This window comes from Lampetra planeri, unplaced genomic scaffold (assembly GCF_965212315.1).
Source record: "Lampetra planeri unplaced genomic scaffold, kcLamPlan1.2.h2 scaffold_2234, whole genome shotgun sequence".
Classification (NCBI taxonomy): Eukaryota; Metazoa; Chordata; class Hyperoartia; order Petromyzontiformes; family Petromyzontidae; genus Lampetra; species Lampetra planeri.
Window position 1 is genome coordinate 1 of NW_027615005.1, and position 14,089 is coordinate 14,089.

The 14,089-nt window shown below is 52.7% G+C and overlaps 1 protein-coding gene across 1 annotated transcript; it reads left to right on the forward strand.

Annotated features, from left to right (window-relative positions):
* Positions 1-1,576: 1,576 nt before the first annotated feature.
* On the forward strand, positions 1,577-13,812 carry LOC144740517 (dynein axonemal heavy chain 9-like; the record flags this gene model as incomplete). Its single annotated transcript, XM_078623362.1, has 12 exons — positions 1,577-1,735; positions 2,201-2,331; positions 3,035-3,246; positions 4,098-4,358; positions 5,132-5,299; positions 7,436-7,552; positions 7,914-8,064; positions 9,266-9,380; positions 10,605-10,673; positions 11,551-11,677; positions 12,306-12,502; positions 13,661-13,812. Coding segments are annotated over 12 exons (1,859 nt in total), but the record flags the coding sequence as incomplete, so codon positions are not given.
* Between the last annotated feature and the right edge of the window lie 277 nt (positions 13,813-14,089).

A 14,089-nucleotide genomic window follows, 5' to 3' on the forward strand; every position in this document is an offset into this window, starting at 1 on the left:
ATAAAAACAAAAAACCAGCAACGTGCTTAAGTAATGCCCGAGCAACTCAGAGTTGCATGCGTCACTTCTCGTCTCAACCGTTCCAGTGCCCTGCTTTTTGGACTTTAGTTTGTTGTCCTTCCACCCACCTCCGATTGAGCACGGTTGGCTACGTACGGTGCGAAAAAAGTTCAACATACATACATACATACGACTGTACACTGCATTACTATACACTACTCCAGACTCCGATTACTACGGTTGGCTACGTACGGTGCGAAAGAAGTTTAACGTGCTCACGTACATACGGGTGAGTCAGCGGTAGAGCAATCCTGGTTGGGGGTTTGACTCAGCCAATCATCCTTCTGGGGTCGATAAAGTGAGTGCCGCTTTGTGGGGGACTCGCTCCCGTCATAGGAATGTGCTCACAGGGCTGTGAGCAGGGGATGTGAGCACCAATGCCTCATTTGAGCAGGATTACACTTTGGCTTGACTAACTTGAGGCCCTTATACCCTGTTCAGTTCCAGGTTCAACGCCTCCCTCCGTCGATCAGAGCGTTGAGGCTGAGATGCTGGGTTTTGAACACGACGTGATTAAAGCGGCTTTTTCAAAGTGCAGCCGGGAATATTGGCTTAGCTCGGTCACCGACGATTGCATAGAAAAGAACCTCATCATAATGAAGTGGTCTTTTTCACTTAATTACGGATAGATTTCACCACTGATAATGCAAACATATTCTGTTTGACGGCCGCAACGTTGTTGTAAAAATAGCAGGCCATATTTGTTGGCGTCACGATTCATATTTTTCCAACCATGAAAAGTACTGCACTTGCAAATGTACTATTAACATGATGCCAAATAGTAACATTACCCCCTCCCAGTGCCACGTTATCCTAGTAGCAAAAGTAGCAAATGCTACGGGCCCCGCACTTTCAAGGGCCTCGCGCTAAATGCTTTCAAGCTATCAACTCCGGTTCGGTGATTCTGCACTTGCTCTATTACTATAGTACTATAACACCGTCAACTTTTATGAACGACCGGGTGTTTAAGGTGAGCGATTTGTCGTATTATCCGGCTGTATAGCAAATGAAAAAATACAATTACTTTACTGTGCAAGTTAAACATTTGTGTTTTAATATTTACGTTTTTTTTTTATTTACGGCCCCTTTATAACATCATGCTACAGGCCCCGCACTAGGTTAATCCGGCACTGCCCCCTCCTGTGCAACGACTGCAGAATGTAAACTCCGGTGAAACATAACTCCCTTTGCGTTAGCCTTGCTAGCCATTCCCCATTCAATCCATTTATCATCATCATCGTCATTATTTACCGTCATCAATTTTGCTTTCACCGATTTCACGCATCATCACAGATTCACCCATTGGTCCCTCTCATCTATTTCATTCATATGTTGTTGTACCGCTGTTAATTCTTCGTAAAGCGCCTTGGTTTAGGCGCCATATCAATGCCGTTCAGATAAGATAAGAATGGCGCGAACACCAAGCGTGCTGAACGATTGCCATTTGTTGAACCTTAGCCAGCCAAGTTTGTAAAAAAAATCACACGGCGGGTCACGGGCGGTGCCGCGTGCGCAGTGAGGACAGCGTGGACCGCTCAGTGGTGCACGCCATCGAGTCGGTGGTCATCGAGTGGAGCCACCAGATCCAGGAGGTGCTGAAGAAGGACTCATCCAGGCCTCTGATGGAGGGACTCAACCCCAACCCCAGCGCCGAGCTGGAGTTCTGGCAAAGCAGGCGAGTCCAGCGCTCGCCGCGTGATTGCTAGCGAATGTAAAGGGGTGAAGGAGCCGCCCTGCAATTCCCTGCTTATGCCACTGCTGCCGGAAGGGCAGAGTTCGCAACTGGGTACCCGATACCCGTATCCTACCCGATACCTGGCTACCCGTACCCGGCCGGGTACGGGTACGGGTAGCCGTTTGCGACCCTGGTGCGGCCGGATACGGGTACGGGTAGGCCGTGAGTCACTGGTGATTAACTGTTTGTCACTCATTTCGGGTAGGGTACGGGTACGGGTAGGGAACGGCTACCCGTACCCGGCCGGGTACGGGTACAGGTACCCATTTGCGACCCTGGTGCGGCCGGGTACGGGTACGGGTAAGGAATCAAAACCCGTTTGCGACCTCTGCGGAAGGACCTCCACAACCGTGAAAAAACCTTCACGGTAAAATGAACGTCCGCTTGCCGACTGCACTCCACCAGATACGCGGACCTGGAGTGCATCCACGAGCAGCTGCAGTCCCGGCGCGTGTGCTCCATGGGCGACCTCTTGGAGAAGACACAAAGCACCTACTTCCCGGCCTTCAAGGCCATGATACAGGACGTGGTCACAGGTGGGAGTCCTGGGTTACATGTAGCCGCGGTGGCGAGATGTTAACTACCTCGCCTGTTATACAGGAGGTCGTGGGTTTGATCCCGACTCTGATGCCTGCTGTGTATTTGAAGTTTGCTGTCTCTCTCTCTCTCTCCGTGGTCACGTGGATTTTTCTTGGGGTCTTCCGGTTTTCCTTCCATATTTAGAATCACTGTGTTTCGAATATTTGGCTGCTGTAAATGTCTACATGATGATAAGCCATCTTCTTGGTTCTTTCGGTAAAGTCACGTAGAAGGGAAATAATAAAATAATAAAAATAAAACATAATAAAATAATTCTCACGACGTTTCGGCCACAACGGAAGCAGCCGTCCTCAGGTGAAGACCAGGTCTGTCGGGGAGACAGCGTCAACCCTAACCCTAACCCGCTGTCTCCCCGACAGACCTGGTCGTCACCTGAGGACGGCTGTTTGCGTTGTGGCCGAAACGTCATGAGAATTATTTCATTATGTTTTATTTTTATTATTTTATTACTTCCCTTCTACGTGACTTTACCGAAAGAACCAAGAAGATGAATCCCTGCAGTCACGAAAGCTTTAAATCGAGATGGATAAGCCACTTCGTTGAGCTATAATTTGTTACGGCCAGGTCGCTGGGCCTTACCTGGTAAAATAAAAACGACAGTTTATCGTTTTGAAAGTTTTCTTCTCCTCCTGCCCACAGCTCTGGAGGAGGCGCGCAACATCAACAGCAACCTGAAGCCACTGAAGCGCACGATGGAGGATGTGGAGGGTGCCGAGCTGAACGAGGCCGGGCCACTGCTGGCTCCGCTGTTGCGCGTCGTCGCCCTCGTGTGGCGCAACTCACGTTTCTACCGCACGCCCGAGCGCATCGTGGTGCTGCTGCAGGAGATCTGCAACCTCCTCATCCAGCAGGTGGGGCGTGGGGACGTGGGGCAGGACCCTCCCCACAACCCCCCACCCCTCCACCGCGGATATTACTGCGTTCCTTCAGGGGAGGCAACGGTTGTTTCCGCCGGCGAACGTTTGCTGCGTTAGGCTTCATGGGTGTAGGGGTTGATCTTTTTGTTTCTTTCGGTAAAGTCACGTAGAAGGGAAATAATAAAGTAATAAAAATAAACATAATGAAATACAGACAGACCTGTTCTTCACCTGAGGACGGCTGCTTGCATTGTGGCCGAAACGTCGTGAGAATTATTTTATTATGTTTTATTGTTATTATTTTATTATTTCCCTTCTACGTGACTTTACCGAAAGAACCAAGAAGATGAATCCCTGCAGTCACGAAAGCTTTAAATCGAAATTTAGGGTAGGGGTTGGTTTTGGGGCGCCACGGTGGCGAGATGTTTACTACCTCGCCTGGCATGCAAGGAGGTCGCGGGTTCCATCCAGACCCTGACGCCTGCTGTATATTTGAAGTTTGCGTGTCTCTCTCCCCGCGGTCGCGTGTGTTTCGAGTACTTGCCTGCAATGGCATTTCCACGCAAATAAGCCACTTCGTTGGCCTATCACTTGCGACAGGCAGATCGCTGCTGAAAAAGAGCTATACGGCTCAGCAGGCCCTACCTGTTTTATTTTTATTATTTTATTACTTCCCTTCTACGTGACTTTACCGAAAGAACCAAGAAGATGAGGCCCTACCTGGTAAAATAAAAAGTAGTTTATAGCTTTAGCTTAAGCGGTGAACGGCGCAGAGGGTGACGTACCAGCAGGGGCCTTACCTGGTGAAACGAAAAACAACAACAACAAGATATCACTGCGCGCAGGCCCGCACGTTCATCAACGCTGAGGAGGTGCTGAAGGGCGAGGCGGAGGAGAACCTGGCCCGAGTGCGCGAGGCCCTCTCCATCCTGCGCCTCTTCCGCTCCGTCTACGAGGAGGAGAGGGCGGCCCTGCCCTCCCTGCGCAAGGGCAGCGATGACGGTGGCGACGACGACGATGGCGGCGGCGACGACGGCTGGGATTTCCCGCCCAACGCCGTCTTCTCACGCCTCGACCGCTTCACGGAGAGAGTCACCGACGTGGAGGTGAGATTCCAACCTTCCCGTCCTCTCCACCGCCCCCGACTTCTCCCGGTGGCGGTGAGAGCCGAGCGCCCAAATCCACGGCGCAAGTGAGCGGATGCCTGGGGTGGGTCCTGGCAGTCGCCGTGTCGTTATTGTGGGGGTAGTTGGGGCTACAGGCGGCGGTGATGGTGGTAGTAGTTGGTAACGGGAAACATCTGTAGCTGCGGACTTGCCTCCTCCACAACAGATCGGCGTCTGTTGTGGAGGAGGCTCGTGAAGGACGCTACTGGGCAGCTGGATGCAATGGTGTGTGTACGTATGTTGAACTTCTTTCGCGCCGTACGTAGCCAACCGTGCGGGGGAAGGACAACCAGCTAAACATAAAAAGCCGTTGATTTTGTGGTTGTGGCGGTCGTGTTGGCGAGAGTGAGCATGGTGGTATGTGTGGGGGAGTGGTAGTGTAACGGTTTATGGCGCTGCCCTACGAACCCGGCTACCTGAGTACCATTCCCACTCGCGGCCAACACCAAGTGACCATTATCTGAACCGGTCCTGGGCCTCCCCAAGGTCAACTCAGCCTCAAATGAGTACCTGGTGCGGAGTGTAAATATCGCCACTGGGGAGACAAAGGCGGCCGGGCGTGGTGCTGGCCATCCACCCTCTCGTGTGCCGTGCAGGCCTTCATAGGTGCGACTCGCTAACAGCACTTGCCCCAACAGTCTTTGTCTTGGTGGTATGCGTGCGGATGTGTCGATGGTGCACCCACCCCGTCCATTTCCCCGCCACCCTGACAGGAGCTGCTGGTGACGGCCGTGGACATGTTCAAGCTGGAGAAGATTGAGATCGGGGGCCTCCGTGGCCGAGTGTTGAGCCAGCGCGTCTGCGACATCCACCAGCAGTTCCAGGAGCTGTTTGGGCAGTTTGCCGAGAAAACTTACGACTCTTTGGACGTGACAAACCAGGTTTGCGAATCCGTGGTGGTAGGGAGATGTTAACTACCTCGCCTGGCATGCAGGAGGTCGTGGGTTCGATCCTGACCCTGACGCCTGCTGCTGTATATTTGGAGTTTGCGTGTCTCTCTCATCATCATCATGGTGGTTTAGGAGATGTTAACTACCTCGCCTGGTATGCAGGAGGTCGTGGGTTCGATCCTGACTCTGACGCCTGCTGCTGTATATTTGGAGTTTGCGTGTCTCTCTCATCATCATCACGGTGGTTTAGGAGATGTTAACTACCTCGCCTGGTATGCGGGAGGTCGTGGGTTCGATCCCGACCCTGGCGCCTGCTGCTGTATATTTGGAGTTTGCGTGTCTCTCTCTCTCATCATCATCACGGTGGCTTAGGAGATGTTAACTACCTCGCCTGGTATGCAGGAGGTCGTGGGTTCTATCCTGACTCTGACGCCTGCTGCTGTATATTTGGAGTTTGCGTGTCTCTCTCATCATCATCACGGTGGTTTAGGAGATGTTAACTACCTCGCCTGGTATGCGGGAGGTCGTGGGTTCGATCCCGACCCTGGCGCCTGCTGCTGTATATTTGGAGTTTGCGTGTCTCTCTCTCTCATCATCATCACGGTGGTTAGGAGATGTTAACTACCTCACCTGGTGTACAGGAGGTCGTGGATTTGACACCGACCCTGACGCATGCTGTATATTTGGAGTTTGCGTGTATCTCTCTCTCATCATCAATATGGTGACTAGGATATGTTAACTACCTCGCCTGGTATGCGGGAGGCCGTGGATTCGATCCCGACGTGGACACCAGCTGTATATTTGGAGTTTGCGTGTCTCTCTTTCTCATCATCATCACCATCACGGTGGCTAGGAGATGTTAACTACCTCGCCTGGTATGCAGGAGGTCGTGGGTTCGATCCTGACCCTGACGCCTGCTGCTGTATATTTGGAGTTTGCGTGTTCTTCTTGTGGTCACGTGCACTTTTCTCTGGGTCCTCCAGTCTTTTTCCCTATACATTTTAGAAAGAACACGCATTTTAGAGTTTTTGGCTGCTATAAATTGTCACGTGATAAGCCACTTGGTTGAGCTATCGTTTGTGGCCAGGCCGCTTCTGAAAAAGAGCTATAAAGCTCAGTGGGCCTTACCTGGTGAAATAAAAAAAAGTTTTAAGTTTAATTCTGGTATTGTTTGTGAGACTTAACGGCGAGCTGAAACGTATGTATGTTGAAGTTCTTTCGCACCGTACGTAGCCAACCATGCTAATCTGAGGTGCGGGGGAAGGACAACAAACTAAACACAAAAAATCAGTTCTAAGGAAATGAGTTTTCAATCGAGATAATTTAAAAGTGCACAGCTCCTAGTGACTTCCTGATATCAGAAGGAAGAGTGTTCCAGACGGCCGCAGAAGTGCATATGAAATGATCGCAAATGGCGTGCTAAACAACGCCTGTGCACGTGACGATTTAATTTACTTAGCCGTACCGAGGGTGGTGGAGGGGTCTTCACACAAACCTGGCCCCACCCTTTGGCCGTGACAACCTACGTGTTTTCAGTTAGACCAGTGTTCTTCACTAATTTTCAGAGGGGGTGGGGGGGGTGGGGCACTTTTGCCGATAAGACATCATCGGTGTGTGCGGGCCACCACACATTTGAAACCATTGGGGGTTTGACAGCACGACCACGATGATGATAGGGGGCATAATGCACGGGCATGATATGACTTTAAACCCCCCGCCCACCTCCTACGCATTTCACAAGTAGTACTAATCCCATATCTGCATTTCCCATAAATATGCTAAATTCCTCTTGATATGCAAATTATTTTGTCAAGGCACTCTTCCCCCTCCAACCCAGCTTAAATAGACGCTCCAAGCCTGGGGTGTTTCATTCAGACTCTGTCTTCTCGACAGACCTGTTCTTCACCTGAGGACGGCTGCTTGCGTTGTGGCCGAAACGTCGTGAGAATTATCCATTCTACGTGACTTTACCGAAAGAACCGAGAAGATGATAGGGGGCGTTTTCACATTTGTGTATAGTTGGGGGTGTCGCACTAAAGGCCACCAGAGAGCCGTCAGTGGCCCGCGGACCTTGCAACGAAGGACCCTGTGTTAGATGTTGTCTCTGACCACGCTGTCCTTGCGCAGGAGTTTGAAAAGGACGTACGGAACTTCAAGATTCAGGTTGAAGACAGCGACCGGCAGCTCGGAGCGATTTTCTGCCAAGCTTTCGCCGACGCGCTGAGCGTGGAGCACGCCTTCAAGGTATCTGGCGCACACGCAGCGCCCCGTTTGTCGATCCGCTGCTGGATGGCGAGGGCCTCTGCGCGCCGTGCGCCTGTGACCTCTCACCATGACCTCCAGGAGCTCTCTTTGGGCAGATTGCCGACAAAAACCCTACGGCAGCTCGGACGTCAAACGAGACGTACATTTTATTTCATGCCACCCTCCCCCGCCCGCCTGCTCTGATGAGTCCGGTGTGCCTGCTGGTACCGTCGATGCCCATGCTACTGCCGCCCGGAAGGGCAGAATGTTGCAATGTACGATGTGATGATGAAAAATGACACGTGAAAAAAATACATTTCATGTCAAGTACTTTGACCTTGGGCGTTGTTTCCCCGTGCAGCTCATGGACATGTTCGGCTCTCTGCTGGAGAGGCCTCTGATTGCGGACGACGCCAACGTGCACCTGCCGCGCCTCGTGACCATGTTCGACCACGACCTGGACAGCGCCAAGGTCATCTACAACCGACACATCGCCACGGAGAAGGACCTGGGTGCGTGCTCCTTGCTCTGCCTGGCGGGCCTTGTGTGCCTCGCCGGCCTCAACAGGCGCTCGCTAACAGCGCTCGTAAAACACAGTTTACGTTTGCGCGATCCTGAGAGACGGCAACAGCTTGGTGTCGTTCCATCCAGCAGTGGATTGAGGCGACAGAGAGCACTTGCCCCGGCCGGTCCGTAACAGCTGTGAGGGTGATATTTGTCTTTCGTTGCGTCCGTGCCCTCTGATGCGCTCCAGTCTTTCTCTCGCTGCTGTTCAGTCACTGCCTTGTTTCTCTTTGAACGCTGCCACCGTGGTCGTCGCTCTGGTGAACCTTCGCGCCTTTATAACTCCCGGCCACACTGCGTTCAGCCACCACGCGGCGGGACAAAACGCATCTCCTGCTGCCTCGTTTCTCTTAACTGCTCGAATTTGCAACTCCCTCCCGTCCGTTATCCCTTATCCCCCAAGTGTCCCTAACCTTTCTGCGGTCAAGAAACGCGTTGGTTCTCGCCCGCTACACAACGATTAGCGCTCTAAGTTTCTCGCCACTTTGCGTCTTGGACGGAGCACGAGCGAGCGCGCAGCCGTAGCGGATGGCGCCCGTCACGCAGTGCGATCTATCTTCATTGTGTGCATTTGGGTTTTTGCCTTGTGGGTTGTATTTTTGTGTTTTCCTTCAATTAGAAATGAAATCAACACACTCGTGAATAACAATGGCCCTTCCTCACAGCACAGAGAGAGAGGGCTGGAGTGAATAGGAGTTGTTTAAAGTACTTAATACACCTCAAGACAAAGACAAAGATCCCCGTATAGCCTTGAACAGACGGTTGGGGCAAGTGCTGTTCGCGAGTGGCACCTATGAAAGCTGGCACGGCACACGAGCGGGTGGGTGACCAGCACCACGCCCGGCCGCCTTTGTCTCTATGGTGGCGATGTTTGCGCACTGCACCAGGTACTAATTTTAGGCTGAGTCGACCTAGGGAAGGCCCAGGACTGGTTCAGATAATCGTCACTTGCTTTTGGCCGTGAGCGGGAATGGAACTCTGGTTCATAGGGCAGCGCGCTTACAGCTCGGGGCCTTTATATACCTCGGAACTGTATACACACACACACTCAGATATATATTAAAAAAAAGTTGACTTCTATTTTATTGTAGCGTGTCCCTCGCGAAACGAAACGTGATCGAATGAACCCCTCCGACGTTGCGCACGCAGGCCGGCCGCCCGTCAGTAAGAACATGCCCTACGTGGCGGGAGGCCTGCGTTGGGCCCAGCTGCTGGAAGGGAGGATCGAGGTTCCCTACAGGAATTTCAAGCACTTCTCCCACCGGTACGTCACCCTCTGCTCCAGTTCACAGCCTAAACGAAAACTTTCGATTTAAAGCTTTCGTGACTGCAGGGATTCATCTTCTTGGTTCTTTCGGTAAAGTCACGTAGAAGGGAAATAATAAAATAATAAAAATTAAACATAATAAATGTATTTTATTCCCTTCTACGTGACTTTACCGAAAGAACCAAGAAGATAAACGAAAGCTGTAAACTATTTTTTTTATTTTACCAGGTAAGGCCCGCTGAGCCGTATAGCTCTTCTTCAGAAGCGACACGGCTATCACAAATGATAGCTCATCGAAGTGGCTTATCATCACGTGGAAATGTATGGCAGCCGAATAATCTAAAAGCACGTTCATTCTAAACATAGAGGGAAAAACCAAGGGACCCGCTGAAAAATCCACGTGACCACGGGGAGAGAGAGAAAGAGATGTGCGTGGCGGCGGTTGCCGCTGTCCATTTAGCCCCACCACACACGTGGCCTTCAAATCGGCTAACCGTGGGTGTACCCATTTCAGCGCCTAAAGTGCCTTGCAGAAATGCGCTTTTTAAAGTCTTAGGTTGTTTATTAGCAGGAGATCATCATGCTTGGGTATAAAGGTAAAGGTGCAGCCCTGCAATTGCTTGATCACGCCACTGCTGAGTGACGGGCGTCCACTGCGAGGGAACTCTAGAGGGTGTGTGACCCACTCGTTCTGCTGCGCTGGCCAAATGACTTCGAGGGAGGTGAGAGTTACCCACGCTTTACCCCACCACACGTAACTTGCCGACTGGCTGACGGCGGCGAGCCCATTTCTACCGCTGGGTGGACAGAAGCAGCGCTGCGGTGGGGTGGGTGGGGGGGGTGCGATATAAGAAAAATGCTTCCAACCCCTCCTCCATCGTATCAAGTGCCGCACCAGGGTATGGAATCTACTGGACATCTGTGAAACTGCTGAAAGTCTTTTGAAAAAGAGTGTCATGGCTCACCGGATCCCTCCAGTATAAACGAATATTCTGAAAAAAAAATTATATTTAGAAAAATTCTGAGATGGAATCGAACCAGTGGCACTCTGGGCAGCTGGTCCCCCCCCCACCCCCCCCCGCCCCCCCAACCCCCCCCACCCCCCACCCCCCCCCCGCCCCCCCACCCCCCCCCCGCCCCCCCACCCCCCCCCCCGTCGCTGGATGTAAGTCTGACTTGCGGCTCGCTGCCTTGTGCCCCGTTACGCCGGTGCCGGTGCAGGTGCATGGAGACGGTCGAGGCGCACAGCATGATGCAGAAGTACGAGGAGATGATCGAGCTGCTCAATAGGTGAGAGGTGAAATGGGCGTCAACGGCCATGCGGACCCCTTTTTTGTGCCTTGGCAGCGGAGGTGGAGAACAAACCGGGAGGAATGGCCGTGTATTGAGATTACTCAACTATGAACTTTTTTTTCTACTTGAGAAGTGAAACTGGTCACAAATTATACAGCTCCGTGAAGTGGCTTATTTCTAGATTTGAAGTTTTCGTGACTGCAAGGATCCATGCTCTTTGGTTCTGTCGGTAAAGTCACGTAGGTGAAGAATAAAAATAATAAAATGAAAACAACTAAATTAAATCACGACGTTTCGGAGGCAACACAAGCCTCCGTCATCAGGTGGAACCGTCACAGCAAAATTTTATTTAATTTATTTTAATTTTTTACCTACGTGACTTTACCGAAAAAACCAAACAGTATGAATCCTTGCAGTCACGAAAACTTCAACTCTAGAATTGACCGTTTCACCTCGTCCACTACCACCACCACCGCCACCACTACCACCACCGCCACCACCACCGCCACCACCACCGCCACCACCACCACGACCACCACGGCCGCAACCCTGTAGGTCACCCTGACTTCTCTTTCTGCGTCTTCCATTGCACTTCTCCCCTTTTTAAATTCCCTCTCCCATCGTCTCTGTTGCTCAGTCAAAACGATTTACACCTTCAACGGTGCTGTTTGCGGCCTTGCGTTTTTTTTTCTTTCCCCGCCTTCGGGCCTGCCATCGGCAAAAACTGGCGATCTCGAAACTGAGCGTGCTCGCTCGATTCCCGTTGCCGTCGCTTGCCCTTCCGATGTTGGCACGGTACGCCCCCCGCCGTGCAGCTGTTGAGCCGAAGGAATTCCGAGCTGATTGTGTCTGTCCGCGCGCGCGCGCAACTCAGGTACAAGGAGCGTCTCTTTGCCGAGTGGGCCCAGTCCGTGGGCGAGAGGTCGGAATTCAACCTGTCCCAGCCGCTCATCTGCCGGGACCCCGAGACTCGCCTCATATCGGTCAACTTCAACCCTCAGGCATGTGATCCCACACCAGCATGATTGAAAAAAAAATTAGCAAACAAGCGATCGATCTGCCACGCCAGGCCGTTAAGGGAGCCTCCGTTTTGTGAGTGGGGGGGTACCCTCAGTGTCAGCCGTCCCTGCGCAATACAAGGCGAACGCAGCTGCGGGAATTAATTGGCAGGTAGGGAGCAATGTTGCCATGTGGCTTTGCCCGATTAAGTAATCTTTTAGGTAATCATTGATCACATTCGGCAAATTATGGCTCGTTCCGAGCTGGTGTCTTCCGCTTGGAAGCAGGCGGTGCGGGGTACTTTGTCGTTAACCAGGGCGTCCGCTTGGGCTCGAACCTGCGAGCTTCTACTTACAGGGCGGCAGGAACGCGACCGCTGGGGTCGCGTCGCCGCCCCTCGCAGAGTGTTGTTGAGGCCCTGCCTCCATTCCGCAGCATAAACAAATGGTGCTTTTTCTGGAAGATTTTTATCGTTTTTGTAGGGGATGTTTCAATTTGCGTACAGTCAATTTTAAATGTATCTTGTAATTTTATTGTTTGTTGCGGTTGCACCCGAATCAAGAGCCGAATGGCTCACAGGGTTATTCCAAATAACTGAAACGGAAAAACTGAAATTGTGTGCCTCCACAGCTGGTGGCCGTGCTGCGGGAGGTGCGGTACCTGGAGTTGTTGGCCCGTGGCGGTGGCGGCGGCGGTGGCGGCGGCGGCGGCGGCGGCGGCGCTGGCAGCGCCGGTGGTAGTTTGGCAGGGGAGCAAGATTTTGGCGGACTCAAGTCGGTGCCGGAGGAGGCGCAGAGACTGTACGCGGGGCGGGAGGATTTGCGGCGGTGAGTGGCGGCCCGATGCCTGTCCAGCGACAGCAAAGAGAAAGATCCCCCGTGTAGCCTCGTCAGACTGTTGGGGAAAGTGTTGTTCGCGAGTGGCACCTATGAAGGCCGGCACGGCACACGAGTTGAGATGTGTGGTTAGCAGCATCATGCCCGGCCGCCTTTGTCTCCCGAGTGGCGATGTTTACACACTGCACGAGGTACTCACTTGAGGCTGAGTCTACCTAACGGGCGAGTCAGGAACGGTTCAGATAATCGTGACTTGTGGTGGCCGTGAGCTGGAAATTGAACCTGGGTTTGCCAGGTTCTTCATGCAGCCCTCTAACTGCTGCACTACCGCTCCCTGCAACAGCATCGAATAGTCAACAAAAAGTCAAATGAGTATGGAGGCGGTGCCCGTCTCAGAACCAGTGGTGGCAATTCCACATTCCTGTGGTAGGGCGAGTCTACCCACAGGACAACCACTGTTCACCTCCCCACAGAGCGGGACTCATTTTGGAGGGACGATGAACTGGCGACCTTCAGACTATGAGCCGCTCGATCTACGGCTGAGCGGCCAGGCTGATTAGCTGTAGAGCGGTCGTGGTGATCGGTGGGCGCGTCGATTTGCGGATCAATTTGCAGATATTTGGGGCAGCGCTAGAGGATAAAAGTGACCTCGAGGAAATAATGATGCCAATTATATTAACCTGGAAAAGCATCACCGGCGCACATGGTCCAGTTTTCAGGAGGTTCTGTCACTTGCAACCCAGGGGTTTCCACTTTGATTTTCCGGTGTGCCAGTTGAAGAAATTAGCGAGTTCATGAAACAACCCCCACCTCTTTCCATCCATTAGGATACACGGATGCACCGCATTTAGCCGCGGGTGGTGGGGTAAATTGTGGGTAACTGCCACATATTCTTCCGTTGGGATGCCTGGTCAACGTGGAAGAGGAGGCCAAAACACCCTCCAGCAAGCCTCTCTCGTGGCGGTCTTTCCGCCAGTAGTGGTGGCGGAAGGTCCACCACTGGTCAGCGTGGAAGAGTAGGCCAAAACACCCTCCAGCAAGCCTCTCTCGTGGCTTGCCGTAGTGGAGATCCTTCCTCCAGCAGCGGTGCGCGCAAGCACTTGCAGGGCCGCACCTTTACTCTGCCACGTTGGGACGCTCGGGGTGCAGGTGCGTGGAGAGCCTGGAGCTGACGGTCGGCTGGTACAACAAGGTGCTGCGCTCCGTGCTGGAGGTGGAGCTGCCCCTCGTTGCCGGGCAGCTCCAGGAGATGGACGACAAGTTGGAGCTGGCAGAGGGCACGCTCTGCTGGAAGAGTGAAGGTGCGGCGCCGGTCACGTTTGCGTTCCAGTCGCCGAGTAGGGGTGGCTGTGTGACGCAGGTGTTCATGAGCGCCGCGGTGGCGAGATGTTAACTACCTCGCCTGGAGGTCGTGGGTTCGATCCCAACCCTGACGCCTGCTCCATATTTGGACTTTGCTTATTCTCTCTCCCCGTGGTCGTGTGGATTATTCTACGGTTCCTCCGGTTTTTCCCCTCCACATTTGGAAAGATACGTTGAGAGTATTTGCCTGCTATTAAAGTTTCACGTGATAAACCA